The sequence below is a fragment of the Vombatus ursinus genome, unplaced genomic scaffold, assembly GCF_900497805.2.
Source record: "Vombatus ursinus unplaced genomic scaffold, bare-nosed wombat genome assembly UNPS02014924.1, whole genome shotgun sequence".
NCBI classification, from domain to species: domain Eukaryota; kingdom Metazoa; phylum Chordata; class Mammalia; order Diprotodontia; family Vombatidae; genus Vombatus; species Vombatus ursinus.
This window is the reverse complement of record NW_020954702.1, coordinates 6,985,832-7,010,247: the sequence shown is the minus strand read 5'-3', so window position 1 is coordinate 7,010,247 and position 24,416 is coordinate 6,985,832. Positions and strand designations below refer to the sequence as shown.

The 24,416-nt window shown below is 35.9% G+C and overlaps 1 protein-coding gene across 2 annotated transcripts in view; it reads left to right on the top strand.

Annotated features, from left to right (window-relative positions):
• Positions 1–19,827, top strand: part of ABCG1 (ATP binding cassette subfamily G member 1) — a 106,219-nt gene extending 86,392 nt beyond the window's left edge. The window contains exons 14-15 of one of the 2 annotated variants that reach the window (XR_003567454.1): positions 15,027–15,259; positions 16,125–16,202. Coding sequence is in view for 1 of the 2 variants with exons in the window: in XM_027843587.1 (XP_027699388.1) it covers positions 16,125–16,243; positions 19,100–19,328 (348 nt within the window). In the remaining variant the exon portion in view is untranslated. Of the gene's footprint in view, positions 1–15,026; positions 15,260–16,124; positions 16,244–19,099 lie in introns of those variants that run through there. The other variant, XM_027843587.1, reaches the window with a different exon arrangement.
• The last annotated feature ends 4,589 nt before the right edge of the window (positions 19,828–24,416 follow it).

Sequence of the window (24,416 nt, the reverse complement as noted above, 5' to 3'; positions counted from 1 at the left end):
ATAGATAGATAGATAGATAGATAGATAGATAGATAGATAGATAGATAGATAAACAGAACAAAACAAAACAAAAACACCACTAGATTATTGGAGAGAGATAAACTTGTGTCTGGAGGTATGAAAAAAGACTTTAAGAAGAAGGTGACATTTGACCTGAGTTTTGGAAAAAGCAAACAAGGGATTTTAAGAGATGGAAGACAGCCAGGACAGAGGCATAGAAACAAGACCTAAAGTGTTGCATGTAAAGAGCAGCGATAAAGCCTGTCTTTCTGAACTGAAGACTGCAGCAAAGGGAGTAATGTGTAACAACAGCTATGTCTGGGCTCAGGAGAGAGAGTTCCCTCTCCACTAAAGGGCTCCACTCCTCTGAGCCCTGGACCTATGTATGCACACGGACTGTGCTTACACCTCGGGAAACCGGACCTCCACAGGAAGAAGTTTTGACTCTTTTATTCTCTTGTGTCTTTGACTCTTTATGCCCCTGAGGAAAATTACTTAAAGCTCAGAGTTTGGTTCATGAAAATAACGATGATAATAATAATAACCAATACTGATAGAATGCTTTAAGTTTTGGAAAGCACTATCTGTATGTTATCTCATTTGATCCTCAACAGCCTTGTGAGGCAGGTGAATTATTGTCCCCATTTTTCAGCTAAGGAAACTGAAGCTGAGTGAGGTTGAGTGACTTTTTAAGGTCACAGCAAGAGGATGTTCAAGGCAGGATTTGAGTTCAGGTCTTCGTCACTCTGAGTCTAACTCAAAGACACTTAATGTATCTAAAGTTTTACCAAACTGTAGTAGGTATTCAGTGTATAATGGAGTTCAGGTATTCCATTGCCTCTACCCTAAGAAATGATTAAAACATACAAGATCCACAAATGTGCATTGACCTAAAAACAAAAATGAGAATAAGTAGCTTAAAATTGCTATTCTATTCTCCTGGGAGTTTGATACTTAAAACATTAATAAATCAACAAGCATTCAGTGATTACTATATTTTTGAAATTTGCTATGTGCTGGGAATGCAAACAAAGGCAAAACCACCGTCCCTTACTTGAAGGAACTCACATTCTTTTGGATGTTAGATGCAGTCTCAGGATTGCTTAAGAGGCATTTTATATTTCATCTGGGCTCTACACTATCCCCATAATTTCCTCCATGTCTTCTGGCAAGCCAAGCCAGGGAGTGCACTTATTTTCTGGCTAGTGGTTATCTTCCCTAAGACATGGGAGGTCAATAAATGAAATAAATGAATGGGAGGTCAATAAATGAAAAAGTATAGGTAGAGAAGAGGGCCCAGGATAGAACTTTGGTGCATACCCACAATTAAGGGATATACTATGGATGATAAAGCAACAAAGGAGACTGAGAAGGAGAAATCAGATAGCTAGGAGGAGAAATAGGAGAAAATTATGGCACAATAATGCAGGAAGAAGAGGGTATCCAGAAACAGAGGACAGTGAACAGTGTCAAATGCTGCAGAAAGGTGAAGAAAAAAGAGAGGGACATTGCTATTAGATTTGGCAGAAAAAACGTGTAACTTTGGAGAGCACAGGTTCAGTTGAATAATGAAGTGAGAAGCTACAATACAAATGGGTTGATAAGTGAATGAGAAGATAGGTGGAAGCAATAAGTGTGGGGATATATCTCCTGAGTATCTTTTAAGGATGTAAGAGTTTCAGGTGGGTTTGTAGGTAAAAAGCCAACGGAAAGGAAGAGATTGAAGAGTAGAAAGAGAGGAAATAATTAAGGCAGAAATCTTTTGAAAAACTGGGAGGGGGAAAATGATGCAGGGAGGCCAACCAAAAGACTATTGAAATAGTGCAGGCATAAGATGATGATGGCCTACACTGTGGTGGTCGCAGTGTCCAAGGAGAGAAAGGATGTAAAGGTAGGAACAACAGGACTTGACAACTGTTTGGATATAGAAGGTGAGATAGAATGAAAAGTCAAGGTTCACACCTAGGTTACAAACCTGGGTAGATGGAAGGAAGGTGGTACCCGTAAGAGTAATAGGAAAATTAGGAAAAGGAAAGGTTTTTGTTTTTAATTTCTTAAGATGGGAGGAAGGGGAGATTCATGTTTACTTTTGGACATGGTGAGTTCAAGATTTCCAATAGGCAACTAGAAATGTGAGACTGGAGATTGGAAGAGAAGTTGTCATTGCTGTTCAGTCGTTCAGTCATGTCTGTCTGTACATGACCACATAGACTTTGTCCATGAGATTTCTTTAGCAAAGTTGCTGGAGTGCTTTGCTATTTCCTTCTCCAGTGTGTCCCTAGCATATGGGTGAGGAACTGAGGCAAATAGGGCCTAAGTGAGTTGCCTAGGGTCACATAGCTAGTAAGTATCTGAGGCTGGATTTGAACTCAGATCTTCCTGACTCCAGGCCCGGTGCCACCTAGCTGCCCCAAGAAAGAAATTAGGGCTGGACAGATAGATGTGAGAATTGCTTGCATAGAGGTAAAAATTGAATCCATAGGAGTTTATGAGGTCGCTAATAAAAAATAATGTAGAGGAAGAAGAGAAGAGGTCCCAGAATAGAATCTTGGGGGACACCCATAGTTAGTGGATATGATGTGGGTGAAGAACCAGTAGAATTTATTAACAAGGAGAGTTTAGATAGCTAAGAGGAGAACCAGGAAAGAAGTGTGATATGAAAACCTAGAGAGAAGAGAGTAATCAGTAGCTGCAGAGAAGTAGAGAAGGGTGAAAATGCAGAGAAAAGTTTCAGTTGAATGATGAGGTTAGAAGCTATATTTTCATGTGGAAAGATCAACCATCTATATGAAAGTGATGGAATGAATTAGAAAACAAAATCTAGCAATTTTATGTATATAATAAACACAACTAAAATCAATACAAAATAAAAGTGAAAGATTAAAACAACTTATGATACATCAGGTGATTCCAGTTAATCAGGAGTTTAAAAAAATAAAAATTCATACTGTCAAAAAAGATAACAAGAAAACCACATTAAGCTTAAAGTTTCCATAGAAAAAAATATGATCTCAATACTAAATGCATATGTGCCAAACAACATAACATCTAAATTCATAAAGGAAGTTAATGAATCACACTTAAAAAAGACCTATTTGGCAACTCAATAATTATAGGAAATGATGTTCTTACAGAGATAGATAAATCTAACAGAGATATAAAAGGAGAAATGTAGAACTCAATATACTATTAGAGACACTAAATATGAAAGATGTCAGCTTCTGAATTTGAACATTAAAAAATATTCATTTTTCTTGGCACTATAGTATATTGCACCTTTAAAAATTCTCTATGCAGAGATAATAATAAAATATAGAAATTAATTTTTGAAACTGAAATAACAAATACATCTAAGCAAAAGATACAGATATAAATGAAGAATTAATGATGATGGCTAGAATCCTGAATTGGATAATAGAAACAATATAACTATGTGAAAAAGAATAAGGATTAGACAACCTGCCAAATTTTTTGGAATGCAATTAATGAAGTCCTTAGAGGAAAAATTATATTTTTGGAAAACATAGTTAATAAAATAGAGAAAAATTGTATTAATTATAAAAGTTGAATTTTTTTTTTTACAAAAATACCACCTAGCACCTAGACCTTACCACTTAGAAGAAATAGGCCCATGGGCAGCTAGGTGGCACAGTGGATAGAACTCTGGCTGTAGAGTCAGGAGGACATGAGTTCAAATCCAGTCTCAGACACATGACACTTACTAGCTATGTGACCCTGGGCAAGTCACTTAACTTTGATTGCCTCACCAAAAAGAAAAAAAAAGAAATAGGCCCAGTGCCCTTTTCCATGCTTTCTACCTAAACTCCACTCACCCAGCCTAGAATAGCAGCTAGACAACAAAGACCAAGCTGCCTTAGCCGTACAGAGTGGAAGGATTATTTTTCATCTGTCACCTACTACTATTCTTATGGCTTGCAAACTCCCACTTTCTCTATAATACTTAATCATTGGCTAAGCAGGAGTAAACTATTTCCAACACCTACCTTCTTTCTCTCATCCTCATCCTCCTAAATTCTATTGCATTCATGTCCCACTCCAACTTTGCCCATCATTTCCAGTGTCCTCTGGATTTTCTGTTCCATGATGAATACATTTTCCCTTCCTCATAGACCTCTTCCTTTTATGTCCCTTCAATCTACTTGATCTCACTGAGCCATGGCTTCCCCCAGGTAACACTGGATACCTGGCCAACCTCTGTAATACTGACTATATGTTCATTTACATTCCTTGATACGCTGATCCTACAGGTGAAGTTGGAATGCTCCGTGCTCTGGCCTGCCAATTCCAGACACTGCCTTTGACGCTGTTATTACTCAGCAACCTCTGCCATGAAATCCATACCATTAAAATCTTTCAGCCTATATAGCTCATAGTGGTTGTTGTGTTTGACTCCACATCATTCTCCCTTCTTTCTTACGGAATTTAGCATTTAACTAACTGTCTTCCTCTTCCCTAATTAGTGCCCTAACATTAAGAGACGTCAACATTCATATTGATGCTCCCTCAAGCATCTTATCCTCTTAGACCTTCAATCTCTGACAACCTCCTTCCCTATAATTCAGCTACAAACAGGCACGGCCACGCCCTGGATCTCACCATTACCTATAAGTATTTCACTTCCATAGTAAAAATATCTGACATTCCTCTATCTGACATTCAATTCTATCTTTCCAGACGCAGCTGGCGTACAGCAGATAGAGCACAGGGGTGTTGGCGTCAGGGAAACCATTCAAATCTGACCTCAGATACTCACTAGCTGTGTGACCTTGGGAAAATCACTTATCTTCTATCTGCCTAAGTTTCCTTAAGTGTGAAATGAGGATAATAGTTCTTACCTTGCAGGGTTGTCGCAAAGATCAAATGAGATAATATTTCTAACAATCACTTAGCACAGGGCCTGACACATAGTAGATGATATATTAAATGCTGTTCGCTTTCCCTTCTTTTTCCATCTCTTCCTATGGCTTTCCCTCTTAAATTTATTCTTCACCCTTATCACAACTTCAAATCCCTACACTCCTCAACATTTTTCAGAGACTGAGGGAATGATAAAGCTATTGAAGACAGAAGGGATTGGGATTTTAAAGAGCACATGTAAAAGGGTTGGCCTCAGTAAGGAAAATGAATTCATTATTTTCAGAGATAGAAGGAAAAGAATGAATGAGGTACAATGTTGAGGAGTTTTGAGATGAAAAGGAGAGAAGAAAAGAAGCTCAGTAAAAAGTCTTATCTCTTTCCATATCTGATTATGTCACCCTCTCTATTTAGTAAAATCAATGGCTTCCCATTGCTTCTGGATATTAGGATTATCCATTTGACTTTTAAAGCTCTTTAAAACTTGGTCCTATGCTAATTTCTCATCTCATTATATATTACTTCCAATCCTACACCCAAAGCATCATCTCTTTTCCATAATATAGCACTCAATCTTCATTTCTGTGCCTTTGTATTATCTGCCTCCCATGTCTGAACCAAACTTCCCTCTCACTTAAATCCCACAGAATACCTCTTTCTTTCTAGGCATAGCTCACACAAACCTTCTACAGAAAGCCCTCCCCTCTACCTCTTTAATTGCTACTGCTTCTGTCCCTAACTTCCTTGCATTTATTTCATTTTTATTCTAGATAAGATTATATATACACATTTTGTTTCCACCATTAAATTACAAGCTCCTTGAGAATAGGAATTGTTTCACTTTTTTTTTTTTTTGTATTTTTATCCCCAGCACCTAGCACAGTATCTGGCATAAAGTGAATGCTTAATAAATGTTTGTTTATTGAGGTATTGAAAGCCCACTGAAAATAACTAGAATACAAAAATGTCTTAAAGTTAATCTACTACAACATATACAAGGCATATAATACAATTAATACCTTAAAGATATAAAGAAAGATTAAAATAAGGGGATGAATATTCATTTCTCAAGGTTGGGACTTGTCAATATAATAAAAATGACAGCATTACTTAAATTAATTTAGAGAATTAGTATTACACCAAACTACCAAGCTTTTTATAGTTAGACAAAATAATAACAAAATTCATTTTATAGAACAAAAGATCTAGAGTCTCTAGTCGAATAATGAATAAAGTTACCCTTGAAGGGTAATAGTACTTTAAGACTTCAAATTACATTAAAAACAGTCATTGTTAAAAACTATTTAGTGATGGCTAAAAATAGAACAGAAATCAGTGGAATAAATAAAATGAAAAATAAGAATGAATACAACTCAATAATCTAGTGTTTGAGAAACTCAAGAACACAAATCATTTAAGAAAAAACTGTATTTGATAAGAAGTGAGGGAAGAACTAGAAAGCAGTCTGGCAGAAATTAGGTAGAGTAACAATTTATGCTATAAACCACAATAAGCTCAAAATGAATATATGACTTGAATATTTTTACCATGAAGACATAAGAAGCAAATGAGATTAGGTACCTTTCACGGTTATGACTAAGAAGCGATATCTCATCTAAACAAAAGGCAATCACAAAAGATAGAACACACCGTCTTGGTTACATGAAAAATTTTTGCATAAACAAAATCAATGCAGCTAGAATAAAAACAAACCATTTATTGGGGAAATTTTTGTATTAAGAATCTCTGATTAAAGGTCTAATACCAAGATGTATAGGTAATTAACACAAATATATATGACTAAGAATCATTCTTCAATGGATGGTTAAAGGTTATGAACAAATGATGGCTCAAAGAATTACAACTTAATAACAATCATGTGAAAAATGCTACAAATCATTAATAATAAAAAATTTAAGGCAAAGTTTCCCCTCAAAATCAGTCACCTGGCAAAGATGATAAAAGATATTTCGTGTATTTCATGTGGAAGGCAGGAATACCAATATATGGTTGGTGGTGCTGTGAATAAGGGTAATCATTCCAGGAAGCAAATTGGAATTATGCTTCCCCCTGCCAAGTGACTATAATGGCTATTCCCAGAAATCCTACTCCTAGGTATGAATCCCCTACTTGTTAAAAACAGAAAGGTCCCATATACCAAAAAGATTCTTAAGAGTACTTTTCTTTTCCTTAGCAGGGGGAAGGGACAAAAGAATTGGAAATATAGTAGATTGTGGGATCATAGATTTAGAGGTAGAAGGAACCATAGATTCAATTTAGTCCAACCCCCTTGTTTTATAGATGAGGAAAATGAAACCCAGAGAATGTAAATTACTTACCCCAAATGCCTATAGATTAGGGAATGACTAAACAAATTGTGGTACATAGTAGCATCGGAGTATAGCATAGAACAGGAGATTTAGAGCAAGAAGTACCTCAGAGGTCATTTACTCCAACTCCTTCATTTTACATGTGAAGAAATTGAGGACCAGAAAGGGTGAGTGACTTACCTGAATATGCATAACTAGTAAGTAGCAATTTCTCTGATTCTGAATCCCAATGCTCTTTCCATCTTAACATGCCATATGGTTGTAATGGTTAATTGCACTGCCATAAGAAATGACAAATGAAAAAAAATTCAAAAAGGCATGGGAAGATAGAATAATTTATAATGGTAGAGTGAAGCAAACAATCAGGAAATCTATATATAATAACAAAGTAAGGTTCTCCCACTATAATAGTTTTAATATCTATTTGTTCCTATAACTCATTTAACTTTTCCTTTAAGAATTTAGATGCTACATCATGTGGAGCATATATAATTAGTATTGATATTAATATGTTGTCTGTGGTTCCTTTTAGGAAAATGTAGTTTCCCTGATTATCATTTTTAATTAGGTCTATTTTTGCTTTGACTTTGTCTGAGATCATGATTATTACCCCTGATTTTTTTTTTTTACTTCAGCTGAAATGTAGTAGATTCTACTCCAGCCCTTTATTTTAACTCTCTGGGTGTCTTTCTGTTTCAAATGTGTTTCTTGTAAACATTATATTTTTGGATTCTGGTTCTCTAATTCAGTTTGCTAGCCTCCTCCATTTTATGAGTGAATTCATCCCATTTACATTCACAGTTATGATTGCTAACTCTGTATTTCCCTCCATCCTATTCTCTTAAATGTTTCCTTCCTTTTCCCCCTACCCCTTCTTTAAGAGTTTGTTTTGCTTCTGACTAATGTCTCCCTTAATTTATCCTTTGTCTTTTTAACCCCTTTTCTCGTAACCCATTTCCTTCATATTTCTCTGGTTAGTAAAATGTATTTCTGTGCCCAACTGTGTGTATGTGTATTCTTGCCTCCTTTAACCAGTTCAGATGAGGGTAAGTTTCAAGTGTGGCTCACTACTTCCAGTGCCCTCTCCTTGTTGTGTACTGTTCTTTGTGCAACCCATTTATGTGAGATAATTTTCCCCATTCTTCCTCTCCTTTCCTCCTTTTCCCAGTGCTTTCCTCTTTCCCACTCATTCAATTCTTCTTTTAAGATCATCCAAACACAACAGAATCACACCCAGATCATCCGTCTAATTATACTTTTTCTATGCCCCTGGGTGATAAAGTTCTGAGTGGCTACATGTATCATTTCTCTACATAGGCATGTAAACAGTACAACTTTGCTTAGTCCCTTACAATTTCTCATACACGTTTACCTTTTCATACTTCTTTGGACTACTGTATTTATATGTCATGTTTTCTACTCCACTCTGGCCTTTTCATCAGAAACACTAGGAAGTCCTCTATTTCAATAAAAGAACCATTTTCCCTCTTGTAGGATTATACTTAGTTTGCTGGGTAGATTATTTTTGGTTATAAATCAAGATCCTTCACTTCCTGGAATATCGTAGTCTAAGCTCTCTACTTGTCTTGTATGATCTTGATTATAGCTCCTCAGTAATTCAGTTCTTTCTTTCTGGCTGTTTGCAGTATATTTACTTGACCTGGGAGCTCTGGATTTTGGCAATAATATTCCTGGGAGTTTTCATTTTGAGATTTCCTTCCAGAGGTGACTGGAGGATTCTTTTCATTTCTACCTTCTTTTCTGGTTCTAAGACAACTGGACAGTTTTCTTTTGTGATTTCTTGAAATATGATATCTAGACCCTTTGTTGTTGTTCGTGGCTTTTAGAAAGTCCAGTTATTCTTAAATAATCTCTCCTCAATCTCTTTTCAATGTCAGTTATTTTTCCTATGAGATATTTCACATTTTCCTCTATTTTTTCAGGCTTCCAACTTTATTTTATCATTTCTTAATGTGTTACAAAGTCATTAGTTTCAATTTGGCCAATTCCAACTTTCAAGAAGTTAAAGGTTTTGTACTTTTTTTCCAAGTTGTTAATTGCCTTTTCAAATGTTTCTTTTTTACCTCTTGTGTCTTTTGCAATCCTTTCTTCTACTGTTTTCATTTGGTTTTAGAATAAAATTTTAGCTCCTTCTTTAACACTTGCTTTAACTCTTCTAGCAATTTTTGTTGACTTGTGTCCATTTTTTTCTGAAGCTTTGCTTGTAAATTTTTTTCCAAGTCATTTTTTTCCATCCATTTCCTTTACTTTTCATTCCCAGTTCTTATTACTCCCAAGAGATTATTATTCTAAAATTCTCTTTATCACTAGCTCACAGTAGAAAACAACACACTTTGCATTTGTAGTAATTACTAGAAAGTTCTTCCTCAGTAATATCAGGGTCACAGTGCTACATGTACCTTTAAAGATCTCCGTAAAGACTGTACATACAATTCATGCTAAATTTAACCACCACACAGGTGATAACACAATTTGATTATATAAAGGCAAGTACTTTTGATGCACCTATTTTTAATGATGAATGGGGACTTAATGATATTATTAACATAGAATGAGTAGTTAGGGATACAGGAATGGATGCAATTTGAGTTCTAGAAGAAAGTAAATTATCTCACTGGCCTCTTCATAAGCAATTGAGCTATTCAAGGCTCAGCCTCTGAATGTAGAATCTTCTACATCTGAAAGCCCTTCTCTTTTATATTTAACTTTCTGGTTTTGTCCCTTATGAACTTCTATGTTGTTGAAATCTAAATGGATCTCTTATGATGTCCTTTAGAATAAGCTGACTATTTAGTCCTGGGCTTATAAGCCAACTTTTGTTCTTGGACAGCTAGGTAGCATAGTGGACAGAGTGCCGGGCCATGAATCAAGAAGATTCATCTTCCTGGATTCAAATTTGGCCTGAGACACTTACTAGCTGTGTGACTCTGAGCAAATCACTTAACTCTGTTTGCCTCAGAGAGAAGGAAATGGCAAACCACTCCAGTATCTGTGCCAAGAAAACCCCAAATGGGGTCACAAAGAGTTGGACATGACCAAAATTACTGAACAATGACAACAAAATATAATTGGTAACATAAAAAACATAATTGATCAGAAGGTCTAGTGGGTAACCTATCAAGAGAATACTAACACCTTCACTGTCATTCAACCTTTTGAAAACTGTAAGATGAGATATAAAAGTTGGTTCCTAAATAGAAACTCCTGTGTGAATCTGGTCACTGAAAGAGTCAAGTTCCAAGGAAAAGACTCAAAACATTTTGTTACAAGTAAGACTGAGGGAAGTTCTGAAAAATGCGTAATGAACTCACAAGATTCAGCAACAGTGTTTCAGCTGGAGATTGACATTTTAAATCTTTTAGCCATCACTTCTACAAGAGGGTAGATGAACCTCTGCACATAAAAGCAATGTGGTTACTCTGAGTTCTCTCACTTCAAAATGTGAGACAGTAATGCTGAGTAATTGCTTTCTCAGTACTCCCATCAATACATAATTAAAACTCTTAAAATCTAAGTGATATAGACTTATTTCCCTTTTGAAAAGCTATATTCTTTCTTTAAATGGCTTCATATTATTTTCTCATGAATAACAATAATAATACTAACTCACACTTGTATAATTCTTACTGTGTGCCAGACAATGTGCTAAACAGTTGAGAATATTTCATTTGATCCTCATAGCTACTATTATTATCCTCATTTTACAGTTGAGGAAACTGAAGCAAACAAATTTAACTGTCCTACATTTTCATCTGCTTACTGGACATCTCCACCCTGATTTCCTGTAGGCATCTTGAACTTAACATGTCCTTCATCAATTTCCCTAAATCTAATCTTCCTTCAAATTTTCCAGTTCCTGTCAAGAACCATAATGTTCTTCTAATAATGAAGGTTCAGAACCTCAGCATCATCTTTAACTCATTCCATGCCATCACCACTTTCCAAATCTTAGTACTTCTACCTCCATAATATCTCTCATATCCATTCCCTTTACTCAAATCAGTCACCACCCTACTTTAGGCCTACATCCCTATTCACCTGGAATATTGGTCCTAATTGAGTCTCTTTCCTTTCCAATTCATCCTCCATGCAGCTGCCAAAATAATTTTCTTGAGATATAAGTCTGACCAAGAGAGTTAAGAGAGTTAGAGTTAATTAACTCAATTTTGGAACTCCTGCCCTGTGGCTAAAAGGTGTTGATTAGTGATTCAGTTCAAATTCACCTAATTTCTAGCTAGCCCCACTGAGATGAGTCACATCCCATCAATTTAGCCACTTCCCCATTGCTTCTTTGGTATCTTTTCATTTTCTTTGTTCTCATGTGCAGGGCACCTCATTTTCCACCTATTGCTTTGCAAATACTAGTGTAAATGGTGGAGTAATCACTGTTTACAGCTCCATTAAGCCTATTAACTTCCCAGACAAAAATACCCATCACTGACCACCATTCCCCTAACATCCCCTTACTAGAATGTAATCTTTCTGAGTACAAGGTCTCATTTTTGTATTTGTATCCCTAGAACTTAACATAATACTTAGCCTATAGGGGTCACATTAAATGCTTTTGTATTCCATCTTCTTCCATACATGTTACTTCCCTGTTAAAAAAAAAAATCAGTGACTCCCCATTGCCTCAAGGATAAATTATAAACTACTCAGTTTTTATTTTTTTAGTCTTCCATATTCTGATTCTAATTTAAATGGAAGTGTGGGAATTGAGTCAATCAATTATTTAAAGTTACTCTCTCCCCAAACCCCCTTAAAGAAAGTAACTAGCCCTAATGCCTTTATCAGATGAGAAAACAATCAAATCACTCAAGCAATCCAAGGCATTAAATGAATGAACACACACACCGAATCCTTGTGGTTTTTGTTTAATGTAGTAAGCTCAGAACCAGGAATTCACGTGTCTAGCAGGAGAGAGTAGAGCTCCTGAGTGGGATAGTTGGGACTGGGGAGAAAGAAATGGAGGATCTACTTTTCTTCCCCTGCTTAGAGCATCCTTTCCCCCTCCCTCCCCTGATTTGCCCAGAGTGACCTTGTGAGCTTCAGAGAGTGGGAAGAGTAGGATTTCTTCTTGGTGGTTTGACAACTGGGCCTGCATTAGAAGTTGAGGACAAGCTAGAAACACTGAGGAAAGGCAGCTTCATGACTTCACAAGTACCCCAGGAGAAAGCTGCATCATATTTCAGGAGAGAATAGCTTGAAGATTTCCAGGCGCTGTGAGTTTACCCTTCTGGCTTACAAGGACCCTAAGTTTGCAATCCCTTTCCCATGGTCTCTATATATCATTGCTGCTGAGCCTGTCACAGGCTATTGGAAGAACATCTAGTACAAACTCGTCTTACTATGCCACCTTAGTAAATACCCATTTACTAACATAGCTAATTAAGTGAGGGGCTGCCTAATTAATATTGATAATCAATGTGAAGCCCACCAGCAGTGGCTTCACTACCACCACTATGGCTTATGAGCCATAGAATTATAAAGACACTCTACCCTAGCCCTTCAGAGTCCCTCAGAACAGTGGTGTCAAACTCAAATAGAAATGGATCACAGGTTTTGTGGCTGCTTGCAGCCTACCACAAATTTGACACAGAGAGAATAAGAATCTGGCTACTCTGGGGACCTGAACTGCCAGTGTAAGCAGGGTTGGGGGAGAGTAAGTCCAGAGCATTGTTACGTAATGGGGCCTGTCCCAGATAAATATTGGGCCTGTTGCACTTGCAGTCCCCACTAGAGAGATTCTTCAACTAGGACTCTTTTTTTTATTTATGATAGTCTAGTTTTCAGGATTCACTAGGAAAAAAAATAACATTTTTTCTCTTTTATTTAGATTGCAATTATATAGTAAAGTTCTGGTATGTTTTCTTATAAGTCAAACTAGTTTTATTTAATGACTTTCAAATGTTCACATGCTTATTTACTAATACTTATTATATTAATCTACCCAATATGAGTGTTTTAAGTATTATGAGAAGCTTTTATTTTACATCCCTAAAATACTAGTGCCTAGAAGTTCACCTAAAGCATCCCATATTAGTTAAAAATATTCAGATATTTCTTTTTATTTTCACTAGGTTTTAGAATTCTTGTCTTACTCACGATTCTAGACAGTTTATCTGACTATAAGTATACAAGATGGCATACGTGGCCCAGAAACTCTCTTTTGAAGTCTGAGTATTTTTTTCACTCTAAGTGAAATTACTTGTGCTTGTGAGAGGTGAGTTAGAAACTGCATTTGAATTACCCTTACAGTAGTAGGGATCCATTGAGGGAGACTTAGGGTGACCTTTGGTATAGGACCTAGAGAAAATTTGCCTGGACCTCAAAGAGGATTGCCTCTGGTACAAGAATCCTTGGAAAATTTTTGGTATACCCTGTGTAGAAAAGGATTTTTAGAAATTTTTTCCCTAGACCAGTTGGATGATCCTACTCACTGAAGGAATCATGGAAGTATTTTCACCAGGACAATTTAGTTTCTCTCTTAAAGGGTGAGGGGGTGACTTGCAGTCTATTGCAGGGCCTTAAGCCACATGGAAAGAGTTCTACGTATTCTGGGATCTCCTTAGAGACTGAGCTTTTCTTCTGAGATAGGAAATTTGATTTTCTTTTCCTTTTTGAGTTGGTCAATGATTAAACCTGGCCTTTGTGTTTGGGCCCAGAGTAGAGGGCCAGAAACAAGAGTTTATTAAGTACCTACCTTGTGCCAGCCTAATGTGATAAGCACTTTATAAATATTACCTGATTTGATCTTCACAAAAGCTCTGGAAGAAGGTAGGTACATTATTATCCACATTTTTAGATGAGGAAACTGAAGCAAAAGATAAGTAACTTGAACCACACATTGTTATTACAGGAAAAAAAAACAATCAAAGTTTCCTTGTTATCTCACTTGAAGAGGTGACCTATGATTAGGTATGATGTAGTTTTCTCCTGGGTTCCTTGTAGAATCTTGAAGCTGCCATCCCTCCATGTTTCTAGTTTATCCTCAGTTCCCAATGAAGACACTGTTGCCAGTTGCTGCTCTCCCAGGACGCTGCCAGGACACTGATGAGAAGTCCAGTTCTTCCAGCTCTCTGAAGTTCACAAGGTCATCCTCTGGTTAGAGTGGGGAGGAGGAGGAGGAGATGCTCTAGCTCTCCTCCCACCTGCCATGCAGTAATCCCCTCTAAGGGGCTGGCTGGAATGGCTCTGCCCTCTATGCTGTCAGACGCTTGAATACCAAGGTTGAATTCTGAGCCATTTTATACAAAATCTGCAGAGCATGAAGGGACTTGGCATATAATAATTAAATGGCTTGGATTGATTGAATGATTCAATAGATGTATCCTCCTCAAGTCCATAATATCAAATCCTGGATGATGGTCTAATGACTTGGGGAAGGAGCAAAGGAGTTGTTGAGGAGAGAATAAGTATTTAAATAACACCTACTATGTTCCACACACTATGTTAAGTGCTTTTTACAAATATTATCTCATTTGATCCCTACAATAACCCTCCGAGGTAGCTGTTACTATCCCCTTTTTACACTTGAGGAAACTGAAGCAGAAGTTAAGTGATTTGCCCAAGGTCACAGAGCTAATGTCTGAGGTTAGATTTGAACTCAGGGCTTCCTGACACCAGGCCCAGCATTCTATCTATGGCACTACCAGCTGCCTCTTCGTTATCCTTTTAAGTGCCTCCACTGTGCCTTAAATTTGAGTCTCAGGAAAAGTTCATTATCAAATCTAGGAATTGACATTCCTCCATGCTTCCAAATGTGTGGTAATTCAATTTAACAAAAATCATTTTATGAAGTTCTAATAGGTGACTGCCTACCTTAGGCTTTGCAAGTGACCTCTGCCCCAACCTAAAGCAATAAAGAAAAGAAAAAGGAAAAGAAAACTCTACCTTCTATCTCAGACGCAAAACCTGGTCCCTGAAAAGAATCCTGAGCGTGTGAGGCTCTCTCCTCAAGTGGCCCAGGAGAAAGCCATACCACTCCTAAGGGGAGCACCTGGAGGATGCTAACAAATGACTTCCCAGGAGCTGTGAGTTTACCTTTTTTTGCCACATGAGTTCTATAAGCTCGAGCCCCTTTTTCTCTGGACTTTGTATATAATTGTGGAAGAGTCTGTAATTGCAGGGGGGTGGTGGGGGAGGCAGCGATGTTTTATATCAACTCTTTTCATTATATCACTTTAGTAATACCTGTTTCTAAAAACTAAATTGGGCTGGCTATTTGATATCAATTAATAATCAATGCTCAGCATACCGGTGAGTGGGTGTTCATGATACGTAGAATTAAAAAGACACCATTCCTCCAGTCCCTTAGAACCCTGTGTGAGTCAAGGGGAAAGAAGCTAGTTATAATCTGGAGACCTGATCTTTGAGTGGTTGTGGACGTTAGGAGAGTAAATTCAGAACATGTGCTTATATATCATTTCAGTCTCATTTCACATTACTCTCTCTCACACAATCTACACTTTGGCTAAGCCAAATATCTCAATATCTCCCAACTTTAGGAGCTTATCTGCCTCCATACATTTATATAAGGGTAACCCCTTTTCCTAGAATGTATTTCTTCCTAATCTTTATCTCTTAGACTCCTTGTCTTCCTTCAAGTTACAGCTCAGGTGTCATATTTTCTGTGAAGCCTTCCCCAATGTCCTTCAAACTACTTATATTTTCTTACATGTTTTACCTTCCAAGTAGTAAGTATTTGTCTCTTTGAGAAATGATTATTTCATTCTTGTCTCTCTTAACTAGTGCTTAGTATAGTGTCTTCTGTGCTTAATATGTATTTCATAAATGTTTGCTGAATTGAATTGTTGAGAAAAAAGTTAGGACTTCTGGTTTTCATCTATGGACACTTTTAATCAGCTCTCATTATTTTTGTCCTTCTATTTTGGTTAGGTGGCAACATTTGTAGGTCCCGTGACAGCCATCCCAGTCCTTCTTTTCTCAGGATTCTTTGTCAGTTTTGATACCATTCCAGCATATTTGCAGTGGATGTCCTATATTTCCTATGTCAGGTAATGTATGGGAAACAAGTTGATTTGTCTTTATTTTTAACTCTCATGACTAGCAAGAATTGCTGTTATTCTATAATTAATGCTACAAGCATTTGCTAACTAAAGCTAGCAAAATCCTCTTTATTTTATCAGATAGAAATGCCTTTTTCTGATTAAATATTTGGCTTGAAAAATGAAGTCTGCTGCATTCCAAATAAATGAATAAACAATTAAATATTTGACATGCTTGTGATTTTTTCCCATATAAAATAAGGAAGATGAAATATATTGGTATATAGCCTGCCATAACTTTATCTTAGAATTGTAGAATGTTAACCCCTTAAAGGGTTCTTAAAGATCATCTAATCTAAGGGTTCCTAACCTTTTTTTTAAGTGAAGCCCTGGGACAATCTGGTAAAGCCTCGGGACTCCTTTTCAGAATAATGTTTTTAAATTCATAAAATAAATGCACAAAATTATGCATGAAACCAATTATATTGAAATAAAGATTTTCTTCTTTCCATCCAAGTTCTCAGACCCCATGAAATTTATCCATTGACTCCTTGGGGACCCCTAACTAAGAATCTCTGATCTAGTTCATTGCTCTCAGTATGGGATTTGAGATTGAGGAAACTGAAAAGTTCTCTAAAATCCCGTAGCTAGAAGAGCTAAGACTCTAAGATGTCTACTAGGAAGTTTCCAAGATGACCAAGTTAAAAATTCTTTCCAATTTTTCCTCAAAAACAGTAAAAAAGGGACCAAAGCAAAGTAGCTGTGGTTGAAGGAAAAGAATAAAGAAAAATTTCCAGCAAAATAACTAACTCCATGGAAAAATTGAAGAATAAAAAATAAACAAAAAAAAATCCTGTCATTTCATCTCACACCATTTCCTTCTCTAACCCTACATTAGACCCTAACTCAGGATTCTGGCTACAGTAGCTACTGAGTCAAATATATCTTAAAACTAACTGTAGGTGGAGAGGACAATCACCTAAAGCCATCACTGCTTACCCCATGATGCATTGAAATATTTCTTTGTTAAACATCCCTACCCTGTGACCCAAAGACAAGGCCATGGATTCCTACCCTACAGAGGTGGCTACAATGACTACTGAATTGAGGAAATCTTTAGAGGCAACTAGGTGGCACAGTGGATAGAGTGCTGGGGCCTAGAGTAAGGAAGAACTACATTCAAATTCAGCTTCAGACTCTTCCTAGCTATGTGACCCTGGGTAAGTCACTTAACTTCTGTTTGCCCCAGTTTCCTCATCTGTAAAACAGGGATAACAATAGCTCCTACCTCATAGGGTTATTGTAAGGATCAAATGAAATAATTTTATAAAGTGCTTAACACAGTGCCTGGCACATAATGAGCACTATGTAAATGCTGGCTATTATTATTTTGAAACTAAATTATTATTATCTTTAATGTCCAGATGGTACAGACATTCCATACCTGATATAGACTGTCCTCAATAGCAATGCAATTAATGTTCACCCCCTTAAGAGGGGCATATTCAGGAGTTTAAACCTTGTGGTTTGAGGCAAGCAATGATAAGATAACTAAGAAACTCATCAAACAAAGGAAAATATGTAGCATAACAAAGATCTACTATGGGATTAGAGATTTCAAAGATAAAATTACAGGAAAAATATAATTTACAATACGTCCAGAAAAGTCACAGCAAATGGAAATAATTCATAGCAAGGCTTCAGCAATTTGGATACTTTCTCATACCAACAAATCAGATCTTTTTTTTTTTTCAAAATGTCTATGATTGGGGGCAGCTACATGGCACAGTGGATAAAGAGCACTCGTCCTGGGGTCAGGAGGCCCTGAATTCAAATCCAGCCTCAGACACGTTCTAGCTTTGTGACCCCGGGCAAGTCACTTAACCCCACTGCCTCCAAAAAGACAGCAATAAAACAAAAACAAAAACAAAATGTCTATGATCTGAAGCAATACACTGTGTCCTATAGCATAGAATTCCTTTAGATAAGAGCTTTAGCTTTTTTGCAAGTTGCTCAATCAAATCTTAATATATTACTTAATATCAAGTAAGTTGTTCAGAGCATTTAAAGTATATTTTATTGATGCCTTTTGTCTTTTAGTCACAGGCACTTTTTAGAAGAAAAAAACAAAACCTTCCCTACCTCTAGATTGAATCCTCACTTATGAGAAAAACAATTAAGCCAAAGTTTCTAACACATTGAATTCATTTCATAATGCACACAGTCTTCTACCCTACTAGTCTCCAACTTTTTTTCCATGAGGAGAGTGCTGGTATGTTTCATTATCAGAGCATATTTATTTATTGAAGTAGAATTGTTTTTCTTGCTGATCCGCTGTGGCTGTTCTAAGAGGGAGTTTTCTTTGAAAGAAAGGGAAGTGGTGGATGAGTAAGGAGAAAGGCACCTAGGTTATGATAATACAGAGACATTATATAAAAGAGTAGAATGTGTTGGGATGTTAAATGTACTCGGGATAGGAGAAAAGAGAATGAGATCCATCCAGAAGACAAAATATATAGACTGTATTATCCTTCCAATAAATGAGAAAATGTGGAGGATCAGGTAGCCTAATGCAACAGAAGGAGTACTAGACTGGGCGTCAGGAAAACAGGGTCAAAGTGAAGATTTAGACACTAAGTAGCTGTGTAAGCAGCTTGGCTGAGTGCAACAAGTAAACTTTAGTTTTTTTAAATCTTGGCCTCAATTTTCTCATTTACAAAATGAGACAGTCAGACCAAGGGATTTTTAGCATCATTCCAGCTTTAAAATTCTAGAATTCTAGGTTAGTGTAATGAAGGAAGTGACTGTTGTTGACCTGAAGTGATGGTGACCTTCTTAAATTATAATCAGTGCTTTCCTTCCTAGGTATGGGTTTGAGGGAGTTATTCTCTCTATCTATGGTTTGGATAGAGAAGATCTTCATTGTGACATTGAAGAGACCTGCCACTTTCAGAAATCAGAAGCCATACTGAAAGAATTGGATGTGGAAAATGCCAAACTTTACTTGGACTTTATTGTTCTTGGGATTTTCTTCATCTCCCTTCGCCTCATTGCCTATTTTGTCCTCCGATATAAAATCCGAGCAGAGAGGTAAAACATTCCAGTAGGGAGGAAATTAGAAGTTGCAATTAAAGGCATTTGTCTTGTCTTTTCAGGTCAGTATCTTACCTAACTCTTAAAAACTATATTACATTTCTGGATGTCAAGTGTTCAACTTCTCAGTCCAGTTGGGTTGGGTCACCTCTCTATTGTCCTTTATAATCTTAACTAGGAAGAAGATATACAAGAGGGTTTTTTTAAAAAAGCAGAATTTAATACTCAAGGATGATGTACCTAAAATATTACTGGTGACTGGATGTTTCCTTTACAAAATCCTTCTTTATGACGAGATGACTTGAGGTCCTGGACATGGAATTATAAAGCAAATTCTTCATGGAGAATTTTTTCAGGAACTGATTACTATGTATACCAGGATGGGGAGAGAAGAAGCTGGAACACAGGGTTATCTTTCTCTTTATTTTTCTTTATTAAAAATATCAGTTTCAATTTTCTAAGGTTTGTCTCCTTAAGACTATTTTTCTTAAGAAGTAACTTTCCATGCCAAAAATTTCATTAACATTCAAGAAAATGTTTTTTAAATATTATTTGTGAAAAATAATTTGGATTAAAGAATTATAATTGACTGTTTAAAGGAATCCCAGAGTAACGAATTGGTTTCACTTAAGGTTCAGAATTTGTGAAAGGATTAAAAAAAATGTTTCAGGTTGAGTCATATACCTTTAAACCACATTTAAAATTTGCATAACATACGGAGGACAAACTTTTAAAAAAGACAAGGGAAATAAACATGAAACTTTGCCAACTCATCTGAAAAAAAATTGTCTTCCAGATACTTCATGTTTCAAGTAGTAAAGATTGGTAGCCCTTTCACTTTTATAGATGGTATACTTCTTAGGTGGATCTGACCACTACAAAGGAAAAAAATTTTAAGGTTCAATTTAAAAGTGAATTTTAGGCTAAGACAGTGAATGTAAAACTGACATTCTAGAGCTGAAATACCATATGTTGACTATATATTATTAGCAATTATTATAGTTTGTGTGGAAGTGGTTGAGTTATTTATAAGGGTATTTCCTAGAGGAGACTATGTATTTCTGGGTAATTTTACTAACCAATTTTTTTCACTGATCTCAGCTATATTACACAAAAGGGAAGATGTTGTACCCCTTACATGTGGTACTATTGCCATTTCACTTTAGAAACTTTGAACCAAGTTGGGCCCATGGAGGGGTTTTTCCACCCATTTGCATTGTTAAAAAAAAAAGATATAAAATCCTTCGGAGTAGAAATATTTATTAATGTCTTGCAGAAATACCAGGGAATGTTTGATAAATTGGATTTCAATAATTCAGAACTCTCTCCATATTGTACACACATTTCCTGATCACCATAAAAGGTGGTCAGCAATTCCAGTGTAAATCAAGATCTTTTTAGTTAAGTATTCTATGTTAATAGACAAGTCTCTTTACCTCTTTCAGTCTCACTATATACTCATTTGTAAAATATGGAATTTGAACTAGATTATTTCCAAGGTTACTTCCAGTGTTTAAAAAAAATTCAATGAAGCTTTTTCATTTAGTTATTTTGTATAGTAGCATAACAATGTGTTGGTCAGTTAGGCAAACTACATAGCTGATTGAATGGGAGTTAGTATATAGTGCCTCTGGCTCTTCTGAAGCTAGACAATAACTTAAGAATGCTTTTAAAAACTAATATGCTCAGGTTGCTATTACTTCTTAGCGACACCTTCATATATCCTCAAAATATCAAAATACCAATATTGCTAACCAGATTTCATAATTTTAGTAGTGTTAGAAACTAACTTTTTCCTTTCCTAAGGCTTAAAAAGGGGTAAAAAAGCAGAATTTTATTGAAAGCAAAAGTTTAATGGTTTAGCTGACAAATACATGGAGATGTGTTTGCATTTATGAATTGGGTTCTGTGTGTGTGTCTTGGCTAATAAGAAAGTATTTGTGAATATTAAGGATTGAATTTATTTTTGGAAAGTACCATGAAGTTATATAATTTGAACACTGTCTAATTGACCTTCATAGGCTTTATTTAATTGAAGAATAGATTTATCTTAGAAGTGAGCAAAAACAATGCAAAAGCAAATCCTGAATGTAGAGACCTCATGAACAATCTGATTAAAACCAAATTTAGAGAAAGAGAAAACTGATCTTTCTTTTCCTATCATAACTTGCTTGGGGATAATAGATTTGAAGATTTTCTTTGAAGATCCCTTATTGGTAAGCCTGTTCATTCATGAATTAGTGCTCAACATTAAGGTGGGGATTTTCATTTGTGGATATGTGTATGTATGTATGTGTATATATGCATATGCACATATATGTGTGTGTGTCTTAGGGCTGTGCTATGTAGACATTATGGCATTTCTAGTTTTCTTGGTGGTACTACTTTCATCTCAAAGTCAATCCTATCTTGTTTATTGCATCCATTGCTGCACCTCTCATTGTACCAAGTGTCTGAAGATAGCCCTCTTCTATTCAGGTTTTGATTTTCTTGTATTTCAAAAGCAATGAAGTCTTCCAAAAGAATGATTTCTCTAAAGTTTTATTTTTACTGTCTTCTAACTTCCTTTATAACTTCAGACACTTAGGGCATTGAGAGGTAGATTCCTAAGACATCTGAAAAAGAGGAAGAAACCAAATAATTGGAAAAATTATAGACAATTATGGGAAAAATGATTGACAGTATATTGATATCTACCATCTCATATGGCTACTTTCTCACCTCTACAAAATATCTACGAGAATAATATATACACATATGGAAGAAACCCTTGATGAAATATGAGGTACAAACACATTTTCATAAATGATGTTCTATAGCAGATTATATCTTTATAGTCACACAACTGACTGAAAGAAAGGTAGAGAGACTAGATCCCACTTTGTCTATTCCTTATTCATTTTACGTGTGTGTGGATGCATGTTGGTTGTATGTATAGCAAAATGCAGCCTTAAAGGTTCTCCTTGGTTAAAGTTAGGATTATAGATTTTGAGCTAGAAAGTAAATGAGGTCATCTAGTCCAACCCCCTCATTTTACAAATGAGGAAACTGAGGTCAAGAGACATTAAGCCCACATTCATATAGGTAGTGAATAAAACATTTGAAATTTTCCAAATTCAGCACCCTTTCCACCATATCTATAGATAGCAGGATAGTGGCAACTATTCGACAATCACTGCTTACAAATATCAAGTGAGGCATAAACAGGGACTTAAATATTAGACAAAAGATACTATTGTCTTGAATAATCTTTAGGGCAAATCTCTAATAGAAGAGGTATTTCAATCTTATGTCAATATTTTGTGGACCGAATCAAGAATCAAGACACTACAGATGAGGAATATCTATTGTTGAAAATGAAATACATTTGGTTATTCAGTCCATTAACTAGGTCCATCAGCACATATATCTTGAACAAACACTGTAGAAAGATAATAAGTTAGGCTGAGAATTAAGCAGGAAAAGACAAGGCTGGATAGCATTTGAGAAACTGGCACATTCAGAAATCCCAACCTTCTCTTTGAAGCAAACCCTATTTTTTTCAGGAATGATAAAATAACTGAAAATCATTGCATATAATAATCTCTGAAGAATCAAAATTATAGGGTAGTGAGAAACTTGTGCAATATCAAGAGATCTAGGGAAAGACCCCTAGCAATTTAGATGGAACTTAATCTGGAGAATTTATGAGAGGACATTTATTATAAGACTTATACTGGATAGGAAAGCATAAATGGATTATGATGTGTACTATTGGAGGGAATGCCCACATCGATGAGATTATAGCTACATCAAAATATTTTGGAAAGGAGTAATAGTTTTTCTTCCAGTCCTCTGAAATATTTTATTCATGTGCTTTCAGTAGCTTTATCTTTTTAAGAGGTAAACCTGTTTTCCAGCAAATTTAAATTTGAAGTATAGCTTTTCTAAGCATTCTCTTTTTGTGTGGTTTGCTGAAATATATCATTCCAATGTTTCATGATATTGCCTTAGCAAGCAAATCAGATATTTCTTATAAAGTGTACCATCAGCCTTCCTAAAAGGGCAATTTTGCCTCATTTTTTGAAAATAGGAAAAGAAATTATTTGGAGGTCTATTTTTTTCCTAGAGAGGCACTCTTCCATATATTGCCTAAAGTACTACTTTTTCTTTAAAATCAAAACCCTTCTCAAAAGTCTAATTCTTCAAGGCACCCTTTCTCAAAGGTATAGTTAAAGGGAATTAGTACTTCGGTCATCTAAGTTGACCTATATAACTAAACCAATTAGGAGGAAAGAATGAAATCTACCTAACTACTTAAGTTTTTATCCAAGTTCTAGTTGGTCTTCTTTCAGGGGTCTGTTCCTAGGAATAGGGCAGAAATTAAAGTATATAATTTATTTTTTAATGGTTCTTCTTAAGGTAGAAGATGTATCATTTATAAATTTTGCTTAGAAAGCTTCAGACAGGTTTACTCCAATCATATTGGTGAGCTTTTAAATTTATCTTTATTCAAAACTTTTTGAGCCCCTTTTTCTGTATGTGATGAGTATATTTAGGGCATTAAGTTCCTCAAAGGTTCCAGGTTGTCTAGGAATTTAATGAGTAATTAATCCCAGAAGTAACATTTGGAAGTGTCAAAAAGGATAAATGCATACATTAACTAAAGCAGAGTTGGCAAACTACAGGCTGTTGCTTGTTTTTTTTTGTTTTTGTTTTTACTGGATGGGATCTAAGAATTTCTTTTACATTTTTAAAGTTTTATTGTATTGAAAAATGTAAAAATTAGTCTTAGCTTGTGAGTGATTAAAAAACTGGCAACTGGTAAATTAGCCCTGGGGAATAGTTTGATGACTCTCCCATTTCCCCACATTCCAACTAAAGGAATAAATAACAGTAGCTGCTCCTTTGGAAGTATTCCAGGAGCCCAAAGCATAGGGCTTAATTCCTTATTTAATTAAGAAAGAAAAAAACAGATCTTTTCTCAAACCAGAGCAAAGGAAATAAAAAGGTGGACATGCAACATTAGACAAACTCTCTCAGCTCCTTTCCACCTCTAAGGTCCTATGATATTATATGAGATAACAGGTCTTTCTGGTCTCATTCAGTT